The 23451-nt window shown below is 51.6% G+C and overlaps 1 protein-coding gene across 5 annotated transcripts in view; it reads left to right on the plus strand.

The window, feature by feature from the left end:
• Nucleotides 1-1399: 1399 nt before the first annotated feature.
• The window catches only part of Jade2 (jade family PHD finger 2), a 47863-nt gene continuing 25811 nt past the window's right edge, over nucleotides 1400-23451 (plus strand). The window contains exons 1-4 of one of the 5 annotated variants that reach the window (XM_028775913.1): nucleotides 2945-3072; nucleotides 5409-5496; nucleotides 11230-11287; nucleotides 13670-13764. In XM_028775913.1, coding sequence (XP_028631746.1) covers nucleotides 2945-3072; nucleotides 5409-5496; nucleotides 11230-11287; nucleotides 13670-13764 — 369 coding nt within the window. Of the gene's footprint in view, nucleotides 1484-2776; nucleotides 2802-2944; nucleotides 3073-3311; nucleotides 3353-5408; nucleotides 5497-11229; nucleotides 11288-13669; nucleotides 13765-23451 lie in introns of those variants that run through there. The other 4 variants (XM_028775910.1, XM_028775911.1, XM_028775909.1 and 1 more) reach the window with 4 other exon arrangements.

Here is a 23451-nt window from a genome sequence, read left to right on the forward strand (position 1 = left end):
TATATGTATCCTGGAGGCAAAGACAGCAAGCATTGTCCTCTTGTTCTTGCCTAGCAAGGGCAAGGCCCTGGGTCCAGTCACAGGCAACAACAGCAAAAAGAAAAGGTGGGAGCTGGAGATATGGCTCTGTAGTTAAGAGCACTTGCTGCTCTTCCTAAGAACCTGAGTTCAGGTCTCAACCATACACATTAGGTGGCTCAAAACAATCAGTAACTCCAGCTACAGAGAGCATTCCATGCCTCTGGCCTGCCTCACCTGCACGCATGCCCACCTGCCCACATGCAGATACATAATTAAAAGTAGGTGCACATACACCTACACATCATTAAAAATAATTGAAAAAGAAATAAAGAGTTTATAAGAAAGAAAACAGGAGCACAGCACTCAGGTGTGCCGAGCATTCTAAGCCGGGTCCTGCCTTACTCATAGGGAAATTTACATATTCACATACATGGGTATGTATGTGCTTATGCGGTCTCTGGGCTCATCAAGGTGAAAACAGACCCAGAGAGATGTATTCACTGATCTGCTGCACAAGGAAAGCCAGGATTAGAGGCCATTAGCCACTCTGTGGGGCACTCCCAGACTGCAACACCTGTTAGCAGACATTGACCTGGGCCTTGGAAAATCTTCTCAGTGGACCATTGAGAACCAAAGCCAGGGCTAACTGTGAGGTGATGATGAGCGAGCCCCTCCTCTTGCCAGACGAGCCTCTTCAAACTTTGTGAATGAAGGCCAAAGAAGAGAAATTCTGTTGGTGGCTTCCTTTGAGATCATCTCTTTCTCGTTGCAGAAAGCGCTTGTTTCAGCGTTCCTCATGCCCCTTTTTGTTACAGACCACCTCCCTGTCAGAGGATTCGAGCTGTTATGAGTTTGTTTATTATTAGATTTATTTCTCCTATAAGCAAATGTGTTCACAACATTCCATCGGGGAATCTTCTTAATTGTCACATAAATGTCATCTTATGTAAATTGAATATTTATCTTTGCATGCAAGAGGGGTGGGGGCGGAGGGGAAAGGAAAAATAAACAATCTTCAGTCTTGGAGAGGGAGAGGGATTTGAAACTCATCCACCTGCTTTCAAAAACAAAGGTGAACTGGGGGGTGGGGGGAATCACTGGATTATCTTGGAGAGGGTAGAATAGGTTGGCAAGGATGAGATGAGACGCCTTAGGGATGCTGGGCCAGGCTTCCCCAAACCTCAGCCCGAAGCTAGCCAACCTTCCTAGCTGGAGCATTCCCAGGAGGCAAAAGGTTGCCCCCCACGTGTCTACCCATCCAGGAGGCCTGCCCTTTTTCTTCCTAGAGAGAAGGTGAGCTCCCTAGGCGCAGCGGGTTGGGTGGGTGTGGCCCGCAGCTCAGGGAACCGACCCAAGGCTCCGCCACTGCCGGCTAGCCGCCCGACAGCCCGCCCGCCTGGCGAGCGCAGGCTCTTCTTCCAGAAACTGCGAGGATTGGAGAGCACTGTTTGTGCACCACAAGGTCAAGTCGGGAAGTGGAGTCGGAGGAGGAGGGGCGAGAAGGAGAGGGTGGGGAGAGGGGCGCCCCGTTTCTCTGCCAAGTACCAGCCCTGGGAAGTTGCCCCTCGGTTTTTAACCCTTTGCGGTTATAAGATGCACAAGGCAGGAGGAAGGGGGTACCCGGGGGCAAACTCCTCCTGAGGCTAGGACATGTTGCCACTCTGCTAGCCACCCACCCATCACAGTGCGCCTCACCCCCCCCCCCCGGAAATGCAGGGCAGCACCGGGCGCCAGGAGGCACCCGCGAGGGGGAGGGGGCAACGAGCCCAAAAAGGGACCCCCCTCTAAGGACAGCCCCTCTCTTCCGGAGGTCGCCCACAATTTCAACTTTCCCTGCCTAGAATGCTAGTTTGTATTTGGTGTGGGTGGGGGAGGAGTACCGTGCCCCCTCCCCCAGCCCCATGCGCGCCCCTCCCCTGCACTCCTGCCAGCACTTTCTGCTCACTTCTGGTGCTGCAAAAAACGCCACGCGATTTATTCGATTTCGATTTTAAAACCAGTGATTCCGAAACTGGGCGGAGGGCGAGGGTCTTCCAGCACCAGAGTCCCTGGGGGTGGGGCGGGCGGGCCGGGTACTCCGTGCAAGCCTGGTTTCCTCCGCGAGTGTCGCCTCCAGGCTGTTATTTGCAAAGAAACGTCTTTTTGACGCAGGGAGAAATGGCAAATTTTAAGTACGTCATTAATATGGCGCCAAAAGATTTTTTTAAGTATATGCTTGCTTTTTTTTTTTAAGGTTGCGGGGGGCTCCGCCTGGGTCTGGGGCGCGAAGGGGGCGGGGTGTGAGCAGAAAGTGTGAGTGAACGAGTGGAGGGGCGGGGTATGTGTGTGAGTGTGTGAAGTGTGAGCCGACCTGATGGGACTTGCACGGGCTCAGCCGGCGCTCGGGCCCGGCCCTGGGGACAGGGCGGGCTGGGGGCGCCCGGGAGTCCACGAGGAGTCCGGGCCCGCGTGCAGGCGGGCGGGTGACCGTGCAGGGCACCCCCCCGGGGGGGGCCGCACCGCACCCGGGGACGGTCGCCGGAGCCAAACACCGGGGAAGGGGGGGGGGAAACGACAGGAGGGGTGCCGGGAGCGGAGATCCGAGTGAATTAGAAAAAAGTGGCTACTCCCCCTCCCTCTCTTCTTGCCCGCCCCCACCCCACCCCCACCCCAACACATTTTTTCCCCCTCTAAAGAGATCACAAGGAAGTCTTGGTTTAAAAAGAAACAGAAACATACACAGGGGGTTGGTGAATGGTGCCGACCGCGGCCATCGCAGTTGGAGGCTATTTTTTTGGGGGGTGAGTAGCGTCCATGGAGTTACTTTGCGCCCACTCCTAGTGGCACCAGCTCTGGGCTGGAGGGCTGACCATCTTCCCAGGAGGGGTGCGGGGCTTGGGGGACGCCGCGGCCCGGTCGCCTCCCTCGCCACGACCCCGGATGGATGCGCGCCCCCCGCCCTCCCGTGCCGGCCCCAGGAGCTCCTGGCTTCGGGAGCATCCTTCCCGCGCCGGCCCCCGCCGCGGCGCGTAGCCGAGGGCAGCGCCCCTTGGGAGGGCACCGCGGAGCAAGGTAAGAGCCAGCCCCCAGCGGATGGGCCCTGCGCATCTCCACAGCATTATTTTGTGGGCTTTTTTTTTTTTTTTCAACAGATCTGCCAGTGCTCCTCTCTCCCTCTCTCTCTCTTGCTCGCTCGCTCCCTCTCTCGCTGGCTGCCTGTTCTAGGAAGCCAGCGCGGGGGGTGGGGGGACGCACAGCACTGGGGAGAGAGATTGCGCATGTTGGTCAGCCGTGTTTTAAAGAGTACAGTGCGGGGAGGCTGAGAGGGGCGCATGCAACAACTTTTGGAAGGGTGAGCCTGGCGACCTTCTTTATTAATGACTGCGGCAAAGAGCCCCTGGGCCGGCGAGGGGGCGCGGGCGGGTGGGGGCGCTGGGGCTGCAACTTGCCTCGCGGGCTCCGGCCGGCCCGAGGGGCTGCGGCGCGACCGGGGTGCGGGGTGGGAAGGCCGAGTGGCGGGCACCGGGGCACGGGAAACCTGGAGCTGTCTGCCCTTCTGTCTCCCCGAGTTTCATTTTGTTGATACGCAGCACGTCCGGGTGCCGAACCGGGCTGAGCCGATGCACATGACCCCGCGCTAGGCTCACGTGCAGCCGGTCCAGTCCTAGACACCTTCCGGGGGCCACCGCCTCCGCCCTGCGCCCCCTTTCCAGGCTGGGTGCACGCGGGAGCTGCACGCGGGGGCAGCATGCTCGGTTCCTGGGTTCAGAGGCATTGCACAAATTAGTTTTTTTTTCTTTTTAAGGGGCGGGGGACAACGTTCCCAGGTGAGTGCTGAGTGCGCAGCCCAGGCAGCTAGGGTGCATACTGGGGTAGTGGACAGCAGCTCTCCGGTGCTGCGCGGGAGTCCGGTGGGGGAGAGGCACTGCGAGAGTGGAAATGTACCGGCGACGGCCGGAGCGGCGGGTGCGCGCTCACGGGGCGACGGCAGGGGGCGTGGCCCTTGTTTACCTTCTCCCAACTCTGCTGGTTCGCGTCCCGCTTCAGGGAAGACTCTGCAGCTTCCCCCCCTCCCCCGTCCCTTACTAAACTCTGGGTGGTACCTAGGAGCAGCAAACAAGTGGAGGGCCCTGCCTGGGACACACGCACCTGACCCCAAAATGAGTGACATTGCAGCCCCCGCCCCCACCAAACACTGCTGCAGTCCTGCCGGATCCCCGGCCCCGCCCCGCCCCCGGCAGTGGCATCTTCCCGGCTCACCTCCTTCCTCCCTTTCCCTCCCTCCTTCCCACCCACTTGCCTGCGCCTGCGGAGCGGCTCTCGCTCGCCCACTCCCCGCCTGGGTGCAGACTTGTGACTCCCCATGGTCCCTTCCCGCCCATCCCTGGGCTCTGAGATATCCCCTTCTCCGAGCAAGGGGTGATCCTGGGTCAGCTTGGAGACTCGTAGCTTTTCTGCCGAAGGGTGAGGACATCTGCAAAACCGGCTTGGAGGCTTCCCTTTACCTTCCAGAGAGGCCCAGCCAGCTCAGCCCGGTCCCCCTACTGCACACCTCTGCCCCGCTCAGTACCCCTGCCCCCACCCCGGGCTCAGTTGCCCTTCCTCGAGTCCCCTAGACCCCTCCCCCGCCCCGGGCGCCAAGCCCACCCACCTTCTGGAACCGCCCCCGGCCCGAACCGCCTCTTGCCCTTCCTACGCCTGGGCCGGAGCCCCCCGCAACCACCTCCGGCTCCTCCTCCCGGCTCCCGCGGTCGGTCGGAATCACGCCGGCGCGCCTCCAGCCTGCGTGCCCGCCGCCCGCCGCCAGGGGCAGGCTGGAGGCGCACAACCCTCTTCTAATCCCCTTAGCCGCTGCAGCCGGCCTGTGCACTTTTTTTTTTTTTTTAAACCAGCTTTGCCTCAGGCCTCCTGCTGGGGGGCGGGGGAGGGGCGCCGGATTTCTTTATGCCCGAGGGTACGCTGCACTGGCTACCCCGTGTCTCTGCAGATTTCCAAACTTCACCCTTGCCCCTAGCACCCCCCCCCCCCCATCTGCAGGAATCCGAGGTACAAAGTTTTACCCAGAGGCAGTTTGCGAGAGGTCAATGGGAGGGATTATGGTTGTTTTCAGAGAAGTGCCAGAGGGGTTAGGGAGGGGGGAGGCCCCCAGTTTGAAATGAAGCGTTCTGAGCCCGGAAGAACTATTAGGATGCTTCCTTAACATTTATGTTTGCAAACAGACCGGAGCTTGGGAGCTGGGTTCTCCTCCCAGAGTGGCACTGTCTCCCCTGTCACTGGTAAAATTCCCAGTAGGACATTTGGCAGAAGATCCCGGCAGAGGGCTGCCAACCGAGCCTGGCCCTGTTTCCTGGGTTCCCAGGGTGCTGACTTCTTTTTCCCCTCGCCTAATTTCTTTTTAACCCCCTTAGGGCCCCAGGCGAACACACCAGCCCTCCAGGCCCTCCTGTCCCATCTTCCTTGGGCGGGTTGGGACTCGCAGAGCAATCTACTAAGCAGGCAAGGAAAATAAGAGAATGAACTGTAAGGGGGGAAGGAATGAGTAATAAAACTGACCCAGGCAAGGAGAGCTTTTATGTTTAGGCTATGCTATTTACTTTTTAGGTCACAGGCTGCAAAAACAGGCTTTGATCCGAAGTGGGCGAATAATTTATTGAGAAAGTTTGTATGGTGTGGTGGGGGCCGGGGAGGCGGGGATACGTGTTTGATCTGGAGCCCTCTCCTCGGTTGTTCCAAGAGCTGTTGGCTGCTGTTTTGAGTGGGAAAGCATTTGGTTCCACAGTAAATGTCTTTTAGAGGGGAGTCCTCACCCTACGCTGCAGGACTTAACAGTGAATGTTGGCTTTGAAACTGTTTGGCCAAGGGTCTCCCCAACACTCTTGGAGATGAAGTGTTTAAGGACAGAGTTGTTTGGGCTCTGGGTACAGCAAATGTTTCCAGAGTTCTTTCCCATTCAACATGCTTTTCCTTTCCCTAAATTGCCTGGGTAAATGGCCAGTGACTCCTGTCCAAGAGGTTGTCAAAGACTTCAGCCACAGTTCTCATTGATACTGTGTATGTGGGGGTCCCCCTATTGTACTTTATTATCTAAGTGTAAGCCTTTGACACTGACTTGCCTATGTTCAAGGCTGTAGGCAGGATACTCCAGTTATTTATAACCAGTGTTTCTGTTAGACTAGAAGATGGTTGGTTGCCTCAGGGCCCCTACCAAGTGCTTCACTGTACACGCAACAGGCTGTCTGGAGACCTCATGGATGGATGTTTGGGTTGCGTGAGAGGTTGCCAGGCTAGAGTTGGGGGTGGGGGATAACTTTGACTCGTCATGTCCCCCATGCGATGGGACCTATATCACATGACACTTAGACACTTAAATGGCAGATCTTAGCTCAAAGCTTCAGCACTACAGGAAATTGGTTCTGGAGACTCAGGCAGCCCTCTTAGCTTCCACTCAGAAATCTCTGGAGTTTGGAAAACTTTGTACCATAAGCTTTCCTGCCACCCTGAGCCCTTTGGCCATGGAGTCAGCTAGCCTAGGTTTGAATGTCGTTTCCAGCTGTGGTAAAAGCACTGTAGGTCTTAGTTTATTTATCAGCCAGTGGGATTGATAATAATTCCCATCTCTAAGTAAGCATAGGAAGTAATAGATTGTATTAAAGACTAAACCTGGGTCTAAGGATGTTTGTATCTGATGTCAAGCACTTATCCAGCAACTCCAAGGCCCTGGGTTCTAGCACTACAATGAAAAGAGAAGGAAAAAAACAAATAAACAGAGGAAGCCTGAAGTGTGTGGTAGCATACCGCACAGTGTTACCACTCAGTTAATGAACTGAGGCGAGCCAGTTTATTACATGCACTATGGCCTTTGGTCTGTCCTTTCCAGGCTAGGCCAGAAAGCCAGCTCTCTTCTCTGCGGAAGAGATGAGCATCTAACAGGTGCCCGTGAGCAACTAGACTTAGGAATGGTCCACTGAGATTTGCCCTGTGGGGCGAAGAATAAGGTTGAGGACGTACTGAAAGATAAATTAGGTAGAACCCATCACACGCCTTGGTTGGGTTGTAGAGCTGGCCTGCATGCTACTGTAGGCACCGGAGGCTGGGGCCTGGCCGGGACACTGAGGGTATGCAGTGATGTGGCAGGAGAGGGATCCAGCTCCTCTCCGGCTTGGAGAAGTAGAATTGACAGTTACAGACAGCAGCCCTCTTGCCCTGTGTGCACAGAATCACTTTTTTTTTATCTGCAGTTATTGTCCCTGAGAAGGCATTAAAGTTAATGAGAGATGGGAAAGAGAGGGGCTCTGACCCCCGTTTGAAACAGTTTAAGAGTGTGTGAGCTCTTGTTTTCTGAATGTCTGGCCTTCCCTGCACAAGGAGGCTCTAAGGACAGGTTTTCCAGCCGAAATATCATTAAATTGTATTAGCATCTTATTACACACACGCCTTCGCGGTCTGCCTCAGACAGGGAGAGTTTTTGTTTCTCTCTGAGAGATTGTGTCTGGAATGGTAAATTGCCTGCTTAAAGGCCCCCCTCACCCTTTTTTTTTTTTAAAGGAGGACGGAATCCTGCTGTGTGTGTGAGGGCAGGCCTGGTGGCCCCTGGAGAGGAGAGACCGGAGGCCAGGTTAGGGTGTTTTAACTGCCCCAGGGAGTGGCTGCTGTAGCTGGCCTGAAAGACCCACTGTTCCCAGGGTCAGCTGGGAGGGCGTTAATGGAGGCCTAGGGTGTTTATTTGAATTTATTTGCAGAGACATCTTTAAAAGAGACTGGCATTGGGCAGTGGTGTTCCAGGGCCAGAACTTTAGTGGGGGCTAAGGCCGGTGGCCTGTGCTGCCAAGAAAACATCTGCCACCAAACTGCTGCCCTATTACTGAGTTGACATTGGTCATTAGCCAGGAGCCGAACCAAATAAAGCTGCCTGGAAAATGTGTAGGGTCAAGACTGGGAAGGAGGACTGTGTAAACAGGAGAGAATCTTGGGCTGGGGTGTCAGTTTCTGCCAGCAGCAGGCCAGCCAGCTGGGCTGTGTGGTCCTGACACTCCATGAGGGAGGGACCTGCAGTGTGTTCAGTACTCCCCGTTATACTGGGTGCAGTGTGAGAGTTCTGGCGTTCACACAAGGATCATTCCCAAGAAGGACAGTTGGCAAGTAGTTCAACACACGGATGTGCGTTCTGAAAACGGGGAAACTGGGTAACTCATTTCTCTAAATAGGGTAATGGTCAGAAACTGACACAGGCAGCTGGCACAACTTGTGCCCAGGTCTGGAAGCAGGAAGAACCTTTAGCTTGATAGAGGAAACAAAAAGAGACCAGAGGCTGTAGCTCGTTGGTGAGTTCTTGCCTTGTCTGTATGAGGTCCTAGGTTCAGTCCCTACTGTTGCAAGAGTGATGTCACTGTCCTGCAGTGTAGTGAGGAAGGGGATGGTCACTGTGAACTTTAGGTAGGCAGGGTCCAGATTGGTGTAGGTCTTGTGGGGATATGGAGACCTGGCCTTGGATCAGCTGGAAGCCTGTGAAAGAGTTTACAGGGTTGGGAGCGAGGCAGGATTTAGGCTTGGAAGATCTCTTTGGGTGCTGTGTGGAGTTTGGATTCTGTGAAGGAGGCAGGGGAAGGGAGGAAATGAACTTAGATGGGTCCAGGTGAGAGGTGAGCTGGACTTGAACCAGTTGGATGAGTATAGACTTGGGAAAAGTGGGTGTGTTCGGGACTTGCAGAGGAGGCATAGAGCCCTTGGACCACTGCTCCGTTGAAGGCACGATGATTTGCTCACAGTCCAAAGGAGAGCTTCCCATGTGTGTTTTCATATTGGTATTTCAAGTCCAGTGGACCCAGAAGGATGGCCAGAAAAGACCTTTCTTGCTTAGATTCTCCTTTACAGGTGGATTACAGGACCAATTCTTATCCCTCAGAAGCGAGTGCCATGTGTCACTGAAGTCATCTGCCAGAGCAGAAACATGATTTGGGAGAGCTGGGAGCAGGTATTGATTAGCGAGGGAAAACCAGAGGCCGGGCAGACTGAGCAGCTCCGTCACACACACCTGTTTGCTGCCTTAGCCGTGTCCACCCCCTCTCTTGCCAGTGGGCCAGGTGATTTGAGACACGCAGGGCTGCCTCATTGATGGGGCTGAGTGTAGGGCTACCAGCTGACAGGTTACCTGTTGGTTTCTGGGCAAGGATTCAGGAGTATAAGAAGGGTGTGGGCAGCTATGGTCACTGCCTATGCTTTCCAAGGGCCCGACCTCTGTAGGGCCGCTGAGTATTTCCTAGCTAGCGTCTGTGTGACGCTTCAGCCGCGCCGCTGCACTCAGTCTTCACACTCCTTTACTCATTCACTCTCGCCAGCCGATTCCCGCCAACAAATGTGTTTAGTTTGGCCATTTCAGGGTGTTCTTCAAATTCTGACTCAGTTGCCAACATTTTAAATTCTGGAGATGTATGGGGAAGTCAGATCCAGTTTACTTCCTGGGGGAAGTACTTCTTTGCCAACACCTCTGGCCTTGTGAGCGGTGGGGGCTAAGATTTGACCCCAGTACTTTAAGTCTCCTAAGTCCATGGCTCTCGCTCCTCGCTCCTCATCTTCCTGGACTGGAGGTCACACCCAGGGACTTGTGCATGCTGAGCACATGGCTGGCTACTCCTGAGCTCTACCGTCAGCCCCCAGCCAGCTGTTAGTGTTACAGGAGATTCTGGTTTGGAGGTACTGTTGCCCTCTTTGCTGAAACAGAATTGTAGGAGACATTGGGTTAGCCATACAGTGACGGGGCTAGGTTGGGCCAGGTGTGGGCTACAGCCAGAGTTCTTTTCAAAGTCGGCCTTCCTGAGATCCTGGATGTCACAGAGGGTGATGGTTTTGGATCTGGGCTCCCTCTCTGCTGCAAAGAGGTCATGAAGTCTGATGGTCAGGAATTGGGTCTTCTAAGTCTGTTACAAACTGTCACCTTAGGCAAGTCACTTAGCTCCTAAGACTCCTTTTCCTCATTTCTGAGACTCTTAAGTAAGAAAGATGCAATTGCATTAGCTACCAAGGGCTATTCTGAGAGCTCCATAGGGTCCTTGTGTGCTAGAGGACCCCCACTCCTGCCTGCCATAAGGAGTGAGGTCTTTCTTATTTTTTCTGCTTCTTGGGTTGCTTGAACTGCTGAATGTCTCTCGGTTCTCTGCCCTTTAGGAAACACTGGGCGACAAACAAGCAGCCCCGTCAAGCTCCTCCCATTCTAGTGGGGGAAGACTGTGGGTAAAAAAGGCTCCTTGCTGAGGTCAAAGGTTAAGCAGGTCCACTCAGAGGTCTGGGTAATTGTTCTTCCCACTTAATAGATATTTCAGGGTCTCTGTGGCACTATAGGAAGAAAGAGGCATCTCCTAGCTTGACAGGAACATGCTGGAGATAGAGGACACTGTAGTCCCTTCTCCCTAAGAACTAGAACTGAATGGGAGCATGGCGTGAAACACCCTGGGTCAGGTATTAAACCACTCCAAGTGTTCTCCTCCAAGCAGGCTGTGCCTTTCAGGCTTCTTAAGACCTGAGGAAGAAGTGAGTAGGCACAGCCTTCCAGGCTGAAGTGGAGGAGTTCAGGGTAATCTTGGGAATCAGACTTCAGACTCGGGTTCAGCGCTCATCTCCGTTAGCTGGCTAGTAGCAGAAAGAGGCAGCCTTCCTCTGTAAATGGGCTGTTAGGCGCTAAGCACCATGGATGAGGTGGTGAGGAGGCTGCCCATTAGGCTTAAATGTTAGATGGCACAGGTGAGATACAGTAGGATTGTACTGTACCTGAGTGAGGATGCTGCTGCCCCATTCCCACACCCCAGTAGCCGTCATGCTGAGGATCCGGCCTCATGATGGTTTGTGCCTTCCTTTCACATCGAGGTCCTAGAAGGATGTTTTTTATTTCCTCTTCTCCCTCCTCCCTGTAGGGAGCACTCCAGAGGTATCCGTAGTGAGTCATGCTTTTCTGATCTGCTCATTTCATTGAATGGGAACTGGGACTTGTGTGGTCATTGTCACCTTTCAGTCTGTGCCCGCTGGCCTCCCTGTAGTCCTCTGACACCAATGAGCAGACTTCTGTTTGTCTTGAGTTCCCCCGGGCCTCCTTTCCCAAACGCTGGCACTGTGGGTGAGTAGAGAAAGGATGAAGCTGGAAGAGAGGCAAGGCCGTGTCCTTTCTCTGCATGGGAGTGTGAGCTGAGGAGTCCCCCTGATGTCTGGGAAGATAATAACTCTTCTCACCTTCTGTTGCAGATGGAAGAGAAGAGGCGAAAATACTCCATCAGCAGTGACAACTCTGACACCACTGACGGTAAGGCCTCCCACTTGACTCTGTGGGGACAGCGACTAAGTAAAACTGACAGGCCCAAAGATCTGGTGGGAGGAGGCTGACCCTCCATTCAGCTCAGCCCAGGGCCACAGGAGTATAAAGTCAAGTCGGATTCCTCTGCCCCTGAGGTGGTCAGTCCCTGCCCTTATTGGACCTTTACCATCCCCATTAGTCTACTTCCCTGTCCTCCAGGTAGGCCTTCCTCTCACTGGAATAGACCAACTCCTCTCAGGGCGTTTGCTGCTGGTTGATAGAAGAAAATGAATCCTTTAGCTTTTAGAAGTCTCTACAAAACAGACATGAAACCTGTTGCCCTTTGTTGTTATCATTAGCTAGTTATTATAATAAGTAACTTCCTAACCAGCGGCGAACCCTGATCAGAGAATTCTTAGGATGCTCACTGCTCAGTTACCAGCTAGGATCTGGCACACAGTAGGTGTTCTATAAATGTTGACTGAAGAAAACAATGAAGAAGCTCAGCTGTCATGGAGCTTGGCAGTACATCCTAAGAGGTAGATTTAAATAGAGAAGTGGATGCGTCAGTTGGATGTCCAGAAGAGGGGGAAAGGTCCCACTGTCAAAATATAAATGACATTTTGGGAGCAGAGAAAAAAGTTTGTGTACAGTAAGAGCTTTCCTCCTGGTTAGTGACAAAAGGTAGCCATTGTCCAGTGGCCCAGGAAGCCATTCCTCAGCCTGTTGGATTAAGGAGTCCCATCTTCATGGACAGGAAGGAGCATCCTATCTTCATGGGTGGGAAGGAGGATCCCATCTTGAAGTGACTACTCTAGGGGGCCCTCTAAGAAGGAAGACACACTACTGGGGAAGTAAAGCCTGGAGCCCTGCATCTCTAGACCTGGTGGACTAGCTGTGTCTGTCTCCCTGCCAACCAGAGGATTGATAATGCCTAGCCCTGTCTGCTTCTAGGCCTCATTTGCTGCCCTGTGGGTCTGGCTCTGGTTGTAGCCCACCCCTCCCTTCCAACCCCCTTGATACAGGAAGGGATCACTGTAGCTAGAGTTTTATGGTCACCTGTCTTCCACACCTAGCCTGCAGAGTCATGAGGCATCTGGGCATCTGAGCTCTGGAGAAGCAGTGGACCTGGACTTAAAGTTGTTCCCTCTCTATCAATCCCACCACTGTCCCCACCCATGACCATTAACTACTGTGCTCATCAAAAACCTTAGCTCTGGAGCTGGTTGTGGTGATACACTTCTTTAAACCCAGCACTTGGGAGGCTGAAGCAAGTGGATCTCTGTGAGGGGAGGTCAAGGCCAGTCTGGTATCCATAGCAAGTTCTAGACTAGCCAGGGCTACATAAAACAGAAAACCCCTGGGTATTCCTCGTCCTTCTTGCTGAGGCCGTTGCCCTATAGCCTAGCAAGGGCCTTGGACCCTACTACAGTCATGGCTAATTGAGGAATCCCTTTCGACCATCCTAAAGCTCTAGATCTGGTGTCCTTTGGTTAGCCTTTAGAGGACAGGTCATCTCTGATCCTCTTAGTCAGCTTCGCGTTACTATCCTGTAAGGTGATAACTTTTGAAAGGACAGGTTTGCCTAGCCCCCAGTTTTGGGACTTTCAGTGCATGAGCAGTTGGCTTCTGACACTCTCTGAGGTTTCAGGTTCTAAAATAGCTGCCCCACTTCCCAGTAGCATTGTCCTGAGGTCTAGGGTGAGAAGGTGGGGGGATGGTGGGTACCAGTGTCTCCCACTTTCCCCCGGGGTCTTCCTACCTCAGTTAACCTACTCAGTCCCTCAGAGGCTTAGGCACAGATAACTGATCTCTCACGAGAGTGTCTGGAGACTTAATATTTCAGATGATTCACATCAGGTTGGCATTTAACACTAACCATCTCGCACACACTGTTCTAGGCTTACAGATAGCAAATTTACTGGTGGTGGCCCATAATCAGGAAGTTCACTTGGGTCTAGCCTGGTAGTCTCCAGGTTCATTCAGATTCATACTTCCTACTCTGCCCTACCCTGCTTCTGTAACCTGCTAGGGCATTCAGGAGTGCCATGATTTACCTAACTTGGGGCAGACTGGAGAGAGGCCATGGAATGTTCCAGCATTCCTTGGCCAAGTAGGAAGCAGAAACTAAAAGAGAATAGGGACTTCTTTGGAATCACAGAAACAGCTGGTAACTGCTTTTGATTTCTTAAGCCCCTTTCAGTGGTGAGTGAAGGAGCCTTCCTATTTCATTGGTCTGTGGAAAGACCAGCTGCAGCCCAGGATAGGGACAGTGCCTCCCACCTTCTGATCCTACAAGCAGGTGCTTGCCTTGGAACTTCTCATCCTCTGTGTGGTTGGATGCTGTTTCTGACTCTCCAGGACCCCTCATGGCCTGTCTTCTCTCTGCAGGTCACGTGACATCCACATCAGCATCAAGATGTTCCAAACTGCCCAGCAGTACCAAGTCGGGCTGGCCTCGGCAGAACGAAAAGAAGCCCTCAGAGGTAGGCAGCAGTGGTGGAAAGGCTGAGGGGAGGAGGAGGTTGGGGTGGGGAGGCACCTTCGTAGAGCGGGAGAAAGAGCTAAGCAGATGCATGAAGGCCACATGTTCTTGGTGAAGGGCCTATGCCTGGTGCCAAAGGTGACCAGTGTGGCAGGATGGAGTGAATGAGGACACCAGTATATGCATCTAACAATGCTTCATGTTAAGCAGGGTAATGCCTTCACCTCCTGATCTGCAAGTAGAGGTGTTTATGGCTCTACCTATGGGTCAAGACCCTCTTGGGGATTGAATGACTCTTCACAGGGGTCACACATCATATATCCTGTATATCAGATAATTACATTACCATTCATAACTAGCAAAATTACAGTTATGAAGTAACAACGAAATAATGTTGTGGTCAGTGTCACCACAACATGAGGAACTATATTAAAGTGTTGCAGCATTAGGAAGGTTGAGAACCATTGGTTCTAAGCTGTTCCTCTTGACCTAGAGACACCTTTGAATGCTCATAAACAGGGCAGCGATATAATCTGATGTGTTTATTTTGTTGTTGTTGTGAGCCAGGGTCTCTCTATGTAGCCCTGGCTGGCCTAGAACATGCTATGTAGACCAGGCTGGACTCAAACTCACAGAGACTCACCTGCCTCTGCCCAAGTGCTGGGGCTAAAGGCTAAAGGTGTATGCCATCACATCAAGCATAATCTGGTATTTTAATAAAAGGGCCTACTGGTTGCTGTGGGAGGAAATTGCCTCCTTGCAGGTAATGGTGTAGAGCTGGCAGCAGTAGAGTCAAAAAGCAAAGTGATTTGGGACGCTTCAGTAAAAGCCGAGGACGACAAGGCTTGCTGGTGCTGGGCAAAAGGATGGGTGTGTCCAGAGCCCTCTGATGAGCTATATGCCTCTGACAGTGCTTCATGTGTACCTGCATGTGTACATGCCTTCACCTCCTGACCTGCCAGGAGAGGTGTTTATGGCTTCTGTGGAGGATGTCCTTGGTTCTTGTGGCCAACGAAACATTGCATGCAGGGCCTTTATCTGTTCCTGCTTAGTGCTTCACCAGCAGTGCCACTGGGCCGAGATGAGGCCTTTGGTATAAATGTAGCTGTGAGAACTTCCAAGGCTGTGCATTTCCACCCTGGTCCTTACACGTGTAGCTGGTGTAAGGACCATGCTTACATGGGTGTGAGGTCAAGGACCATGTCTTGTCCCAAGCCGCACCCCATTCTCCCCTGTTGGCTTTCCACCGGGCTTATCTGGTATCAGTTCTTACCAGCCCCGAGGTATGTATTCGGGGTGGACTTCTGGTATGCTCTTACGTGGTCTTCCCTAGAGCTTTATGTTTTAAAAACTTGATTTCTTGCCTCCCAAGATGACTTGTTCTATGCCCTTCCCCTTGGAGGACCGGATTGAGACCCTATGAGAGGGATCTCCATTTTCCTTCCAGTGCATGTGTGTGTGTCATGGGATATGTGTGGAAGACGAGAGAGCAACTGGAAGGAGTTGGGTCTTTCTGCCATTCGGGTGTCAAGGGTCAAATTTGGCCCCAGGCTTGGCAGCAAGCACCTTTGCCTGCTGGGCCATTCCATTGCCCGCTCTGTTATCTTCCAAACCTGGTTTGTGTGGATGAAGATATCTCTGGAAGTGTTAACAAAGGAAGGAGCTGGGTGCTGGGACTGAAGGGAAAGAGTACGTTGTGACTCTTGCATACCCTCCTCCTCAGCTGGCTACTTGGGAGGATAAGAGTGTGCCAAGTACAGTGTGGGGAGCAGAATACAGATAGGATCCTGGAAGGTCCTGCCTCTCTGTGGATGAACAATGTTTTGGTCACCTTTATTTGGCCCTCCTGGTCCTTGGAGGCAGGAACTGCCATGTTCATTTAAGACTTGAGGAGGTTGCCTCTGAGAATCCAGCCTTTTCCCAGCTTTCCTGTGGTTCTGCATATTGGCCTGAGATGGGAAACTCCAGAGGGAGCTGTCTCTTCTCCTGTCTCGCCTCCCCATGCTAGCAGGGGATGGGGCCCCTTCTCCACTGGCTGGGACCAACCCTGGGTGGAAACAGGTGTCAGCAGGCTGAGAAGAAAGAACAATTTGCATGGGGCAGAAAATTCCCCTGCCTCTTGGGTTTTCCAGCCCAGAGGCTTTGTACCTAAAAATAGACTTGAAGCTCTGTACGGCACCTTCTGGGGACTAGCTGTGTATAGCCCATGCTCAGACCAGGAGCCCTGCAGGTGTGCCTGTGATGTCCACCCAGGAGGACTGAAGAGTCTTCCCTGCCTTGAATGGCAGCCAAGCCTTTCCTCCCACAGCAGGCTGGAGAGCAGCCTGAGAGGTTTTCCTCATCCCCTAAGTGAGAGGGTTGAGCCGTGGCCGGTATAAATTCTTGAGTTATGGTGGGGCAGAGAAGAAAGCATCAATGAAAGCTTCCAAATGATTTGGCTCATGAGAGGGCGGAGAGAAAAGCTCTTGGCCGCAAGAGTGTGTGTGTGCTCTGATGAATGAACTGGAGGCAGAGGGCCTTGCTAGTGAGCCTGGCCTAGAGGGCAAAGGCTCCAGGCACCCTAACAAAAGGGATTCTTGGAAGCCCCATCTGCCCAGTGCCCTATGGGATAACTGCTAGGCTGGTCACACTGTGTGCTCTCACTGAGGCAGAGTGGTAACAGAAACCCCCCCCCCCCTCTGCTGTCCATAGAGCTGAGGAAGCCGTGGGTCACTCTCTTGTTTTTATTCCTGAGTGTGTCCAGATGTGGAGTAGGGAATTTGAGGCCCCAAGGTACTTAGCATTGCAGTAGTTGTGGGCATATTAGAAAATGTAAAATAGCTGAGGGGTAGGTTTAGGGAAAACAAATACCCTTCCTTTCCAATCTGTGGGGTGCTGCACTTCACACTGCCATGGGCCAAGGCCAAAGAACACTGACCAAGAGTCAGGACCCTGGACAGGGCTGAAGCAAGCTTTCCCGTATGGCATTTTACCCAGGCCCCTCCCTGAGCTGATGGGAAAGCAGAGTTCTAGGCTGGGTTTGGGAGTCTGCCTTTAACCAGTAGAAGGGACAGTGGGGACAGAACCGAGGTCTCAGCCTTCTTTTCTTAGGCATTTTGTAGGACTCCCCAAAGCTGAAGTCTGTCCCTTGGACCTTAAATTCAGAAAGAGGGGACCCCAGTCTGAGAAACTGCGACGGCATAAATTCTGCTAGAGCCTTGAAGTTGTCTTGTGTTGTCTTGACCGATAACGTTGGCATCTTACCGCTTGATCCTTCATGGATCACGGCTTCGTAGACTCTGAAGTAAGTTGCAGCCTGAGACCATCTTTGATATTCCAGCACCGGCCCTCTGCCTCGGGGCAATACTTAGGTAGGTAAGGAGCTTCCTCCTGGGGAACAAGCTGAGAGTTCAGCCTTAATTTCTCCAAGTGGGGTTCTAGGCTTCTTGATACCAGAAAGCTTCTTAAGTGGCAGATGGTATCTAATTGAGGGCCAGTAAAAGGGCCTGCCTACCCAGTCCCCCTGGCTAGTGTCAGGCTATCCCTATGACACACACAAGCCTTGCAATGGACGAGTTTCTTCTAAGCCAGTGTGCCACTTGGGGTGCTAAGGATGGTTCTGGGAGAGACCTGGAGGCCGGCCCTGTGGTTGGTGCCACAGGTTTTATATATATCTTCCTCATGCCTTGAGACTGCAGGATACGTAAGCAGTGGGGATTTTCCCTAGGCTACCTGTCTGGAGGTGAGACGCTGTGCATCAGGAAGTCAGTCAGTGAGCCTCTGCTGCTGAGTAAGGCTAACAGCACTGAAGGTGCCTGGGAGCCATGGTCAGATGTGGGGTGGGTGCTTTAGGAAGTGTCTACTGGGGAAGTCCAGCCTGCTTTGCCTCTGAGGAGCTTTGGGACACTTAGCTTGTGACTCTTCTCTCTCTCTTTCTCTGTCTTGCTTGCGCTCTCTCTCTCTCTCTCTCTTGTCTAGAGACCTATGCCTAGAGCCTATTATGGGGAGATGGCTATTTTTTCCTGATACCAGTAGAACCTGTGGGAGGGTGTCTTAGTTGTTCTACTGCTGTAAAGAGGCACTGCGACCTACTTATAAAAGGAAGCATTTAATTGGGGGCTTGCTTACAGATTCAGAGAGATAATCTGATCATCATGACAGAAAGCCTGGTGGCAGGCAGGCAGGCAGGCAGAGTCAGAACAAAAGTTGAGAACTTACATCTGATGTGCAAGCGTGTGGCAGAGAGACTGGGCTTGGTGTGGGCTTTTGAAACCTCCAAACCTACCCCTAGCGACACACCTCCTCCAATGAGGCCACACCTCCTAATCCTTCCTAAACAGTTCCACCAACTAGGGATCAAGCATTCAAATATATGAGCCTAGGGGGGCCATTTTCATTCAAACCATCACAGAGAAGAAAGTTCCAGAGAGAGTGGGATGGATGGATGGATGGATGGATGGATGGATGGATGGATGGATGTCAGGATAAGTTGGTCACTAGCCACTTCTGGTGGTCTCAGACTAGGGAGGGTAGTTGCGATCCTATGCTCCCATCTTCTGCAGGTTCTGCTGAGGAATGAGTCTCTAGAGGAAAGAAGAGGACGACCTTTGTACATTCTACAGAGGCCCTTTACTGAAGCCCAGCTCCCTGCCCTGGGTACAGGGGCTAGCCAAGAAAGTGAAAACACCCTTTGCAGTCAGCAATAAGATGTTCCCAGATGTACCCTAAAAAGCTGTGTGAGGATACCCCTGTCCTAGCAACATAGCTTTGCTTTTTAAAACAAAAACAATAACAACATAAAAAATGATCAGATCTATCCTAAGAGAACAATGATATGGCCAGTTTGTCAGGTCAAAACCAGAAAACAATCCTGGAGGCACAGAGACGGTACCTAGACGTTGAGATTGGATCTTCTCTGTGAAAGCAGCGGTGAGGGCTGGGGGCGCAGCTCAGTTGCTAGATGTTGTTGGCCTAGAATGCATGGGGTCCAGAGTTTGATCCCCTGCCCTACTTAAATGTCATGGCTGGAAGGTTAGAAGTTCAACCTTGCAGGGCCATCAGAGTGGCTCAGGTCAAAGTGGCTGCCAAGCAACCCTGGCCACCTGAGCTGAGTCCCTGTAACTCACAGAGGAAGGAAAGAATCAAGCCCAAAACATCGTCCTGCAGCCTCTACCCAAGTGCTGCGGCACACGTCCCTCGCAAACACACAGCATACACATGAGTATATGAGAAAATCAAAGTCCTCCCTGACCGTACACAAGTTCCAAGCTAGCCTGGGCTACATGAGACCCTCAAATAAGCCAACAATGGCCAGGAGGACAGTTAGGTAATGATTACAGAGTATGCCCAAAATCCTAGGTTTAATCCCCAGCACGAAATATACTGGTCATGGTGGTGCTTGCCTGTAATTCCCAAATTCAGGAGGTGAAGGCAGGAGGATCAGATAGATATTCAAGGTCATCCTCCACTATGAAGCAAGTTAGAGGCCAGCCTGGGCTAGAGACTGACTCCGAACAATCAATATGGTGCCTCGTGTATTGTCACACGCAGAGTGCTCACACTCTTAAACTGGAGAACCCCCAAAGAAATTTCCTGCTCGTCCCTTTTAGAGCCAGATTTCCAGCCAGTTGGGTGGGGGTAGGGTTGCATGCTCTTCCTCCAAGGCAGGCACTTGCTTTCTGAGACTTCACTTGGGCGGAGGGGTGGGCTGAGTAAGGGCCAGATCCACTTCTAGTAGAGTCAGAGTTGTAGCTCTTCCCGCCAGCTGGAAAAGCCTCCAGGCCTCTGGGACTTGTCTTGCAAAGGAAATGTATGTCATAAATTCTCTTTAAGAGCAGGAAGTGCTGTTATCCTCATGAAACTAAGAGGAGGAGATGTTGAGTGGTTTTTCAATTTTTTTTTTTTTTTGAGCACCTGACCAGTTGGCTCTGTGGCAGTTTAAAGCTGGACGGTGACTATTCCCTGAACCCCTGTGTGGGATTGCATGTATAATATGTAATGTAAACTTGCTCTTGGCTGAAAAAACGGTATCAGGTTCCAGCCCAGAAAAGATGACTTGGAAGTCGAAATGAATGTCTGGTTGTCTTAGGGATGCTGAGTACTGGTGTGGCTGACGACCTGAAGCAAGTGGTTTATCAACTCCTGAGTCTTCTCCACAGCTGTGAGAGGAGGGGATTCGGTGTGAAGGTGGATGGCACAGGGAAAGTGTTTGTCACACGAGCTGTGCCTTAGCATCACAGAATGTTATTTCTGACAAGACCAGACACTCGGGAAACCACTTTGATTTAAAGTAAGTTTTCCAGGGCTAGAGAGATGGCCCAGCACTGGCTGCTCTTGCCGAGAACCTGAGTTAGGTTTCCAGCACTCAGGTTGGGTGGCTCATGGCCACCTGTAATTCCAGTTTCCCAGTTACAAGCCATCGAACGCTCTTCTGGCTTCCATGGGTGTTTATTCACAAAGGGTGTGCCGCGTGTGTGCACACATACACACATACACAAATATACAAATTGAATCTTTTTTTTTTTTTAAAGACTTTCGAAATAACCCAGTTGGTAGAATGCCTAGTGAGCATGGAACCCTGGATTTGATTCCAAACACCCCATAAAAATGTGGTGCATACGTGAAATCCCAGCCCCCAAGGAGTAAAGGCAAGAGGATAGAGACAGTCCATGATCATAGCAAGGGCGAAGCCAGCCTGGACTATATGAGACCCTGTCTCAGAAAAATAAAATGCTGTTCGGGACAGATCCGCAATGCTTTCTTGGGCAGGAAAGATAAAAATAAGGAGACACAGGTCTTGGCCAAAGCCATCTACATTGGCTACAGTGGTCAGGACCCATTTCTGAGTTCTTACTCCACCCCAACATACATACATACATACACACACACACACAGACACACACACAGACAGACAGATAGATAGATAGATAGATAGATATGCAGATAGATGTAGATATGTATATATACATATCTGTATACACGCATTGTATATATACATATCTGTATACACGCATACAAACTCTGCCTGGTATGAACAACTAACCACACTTCAGGGAAATCTCACAGTGGTTTGTTGATTTGTTTTCTATTTATTTACCCACTCACTCCACAAGCTTTTCTTCAGGAGTTACTCTACATTGAAAATGATGTTATAGAATAGATTTAGGAAAGACGGCATATACAGGACATATGCAGTACCTGTCCGTATGTGGCTTACCACAGGAGACTGGCATCAACGCATGTGTGCGTGCGTGAGTGCATATGATTTGGTTTAGTTTATTGAGGTAGGGTCTCATGTAGCCCAGGATGGCCCCAAACTCACTGTATAGCTGAGGGTAGTCTTGAACTTACGATACTTGTGCCTCTACCTCTCATGCTGTGGATATAGGCACCCACGGCCACATCCAGTTTCTGTGGTACTGAGGATCATCCCAGGGTGTCCTACATGCTAAGTGAGCACTCTATCTATCAACCGTGCTCCACTCCTGTCCCCTGTGTAACTGTGTCTGTACTGAGTCTTTCATAGGTAACCAGATTTCCTCAGGCATCCAGCCTCCGAGAAAGGGAAACAGAGAACTGAATTTCCAGGGTAAAGTGTTTTAAGCTGTAGACCCACACGTTGTGGTATAGAATTCTCCGTGCCTCCTGGCCTAGTGTCAGTGTACTTTGAAAATTGCCCAATGTCATTATTAGTTTTAGGAGGTCACTCCAACTCCATAGACACTCCCTCAGAGCCTGTTTTTGGCTTTTTCTGGGCAGCAGGTAGAGAAGGCAAGTAGCCTATCATCTTGAGAAGTGGACCTGTGGGTCAGGACCATGTGACAAGGTCCTAGGTAATGTCCTAACATGTGGGAAGAGCAGGGTGTTTGGTCTCCTCTAGGGTGATCTTTGCACCCCTGGCCCTTGGGGTTGGTTGGTAGCCTTTAGACATCCTTTATACAGTTAGAGAAAGGTACAGTTAATATCACCCAGCAGCTCAGCAGAACTTGGTTGCTAGGCAGCAGACATTTAAAGACAACCAAAAGAAAGAAAAGTGGTAAACATTCATATCCTGAGAAAACTGCTTGTTTTCCAGCCCCTCGACTTTGTTGCCACAGCAAGAATTCTGTTCGCTAGTGTCCATTTTATTCTATACTTAGTTTTCATAAATTATTCAAAGGAGTTTTAGGAAAATCATTAGGTTTTCTCCAAGCCTAACTTCTGGTAGCTCAAACAGAAAATATGTAGATGAGGAAACAGGCCACCATCTTGGAGGTCAGGTGTTACCCTGTTCAAGAAGACTAGTAAGTATCCAGCAGCTGGAGCCTGCAACTGAAACCGAGGTGTTAATCTGTGGCAACATCTGGAGTCAGCACCTAGCATGTGCACCGCAGATGTTGACCAGCACCTTTGGCCCAGCCAGACCTCACTGAGCTCCTCTGGCTGGGAAGATGTACCAGAAAACTAGGAGACTCCAGCAACAGGGGCTTTGGCAGGACAGACAAAGCTCAAGACCCAGGCTGGTCGTAAGCAAAGTGTCCCAGAACCACTGGGGGCCAGGTTGAGCAGGGGAGGATGACGTGTGTGACAAGGGAGATGTGCAAAGACTAAAAAGGGTTTGGGTGACTGTAATGACAGCTGTAGCCAGGGGGCCTGGGGAGTTCCATTTTCTCCCCCACCTGTTGCAGTTAAAAACAAAAGCAACTTAAAGAAGAAAGAATTTAGTTGTGGTGGAGAAGCCATCTGTGGGGTCTCACACGGCCGCTTACTATGTAACTTAGGACCTTGAACTGGTGTGTGTGTGTGTGTGTGTGTGTCTGTCTGTCTGTCTTTGTGTCTGTATATACCAGACCCATGCAAGTCACCAAATACACATGGAGGTCAGAGGATAACTTCTGTAAGTCACGTCTCTTCTTCAACTTTGGTTCTAGGGGTTGAAGACAGGTCATCAGGCCTGTGTGGAAAGTGTTTTACCTTCTGCGCCACCATTCTTGCCCGACCTTGAACTTCTGATCTCCCTACCTTCACCTCTTGAGTACCCAGATTACAGGTGTGCGTCCTTACCATGCTCGATTTCAGTGGTGCTGGGAATTGAACCCAAACCTGTGGACATACTAGGTGCATACGATCAATGTCTTTTGAGCTACATCCCCAGCTGAAAAATACTTAAGCACTGCTCTTAGACTGTCTCTGCCTACTGAGGGGTGGCTGAAACAGGCAAGTGCTATCTTTGTGTTTTCTGAGTCCTGCCTAAAAGAGGCACTAGTGTCCTATCCCTTGTTTCCTAGCAATGGGGACAAAACTTAGAACTGTGTTATAACCTGGCCCACACTGCTAAAGGACCCCGGGTTGAGCCCCAGGATCCTTTCCTGTTCTGAGGATTCTGGAGTCTGAGTCAGGAATGCCTCTCTGCCAGTAAGACCTGGTACTTCAACTGCAGCACAAGCTTTTCACTGGTCAAGAGACATCAGGCCCTGAGGAATGGGGGCTGCTTAGTGCTCAGACGGCTCATGCAGGTCCATGAGGTTGAGGGTCTCCACCTCTGGGGCCTCTCTAATTTGCATCTCACTCTGTTTGTAAGTGTTCACGCACGTGCAAGGTCCTTGTCTTCAGTGCCAGGCACCAAGAGCACAGTTAACAGCAAAGCAATGTCTGATAGGAGAGAGGACCGGGAACATCACACAGTGACTTCTGTGTGTGTGAGTGATTAGAAGAGGGTACCCTACAGTCT

This window comes from Grammomys surdaster, unplaced genomic scaffold, assembly GCF_004785775.1.
Source record: "Grammomys surdaster isolate TR1022 unplaced genomic scaffold, NIH_TR_1.0 262, whole genome shotgun sequence".
NCBI lineage: Eukaryota > Metazoa > Chordata > Mammalia > Rodentia > Muridae > Grammomys > Grammomys surdaster.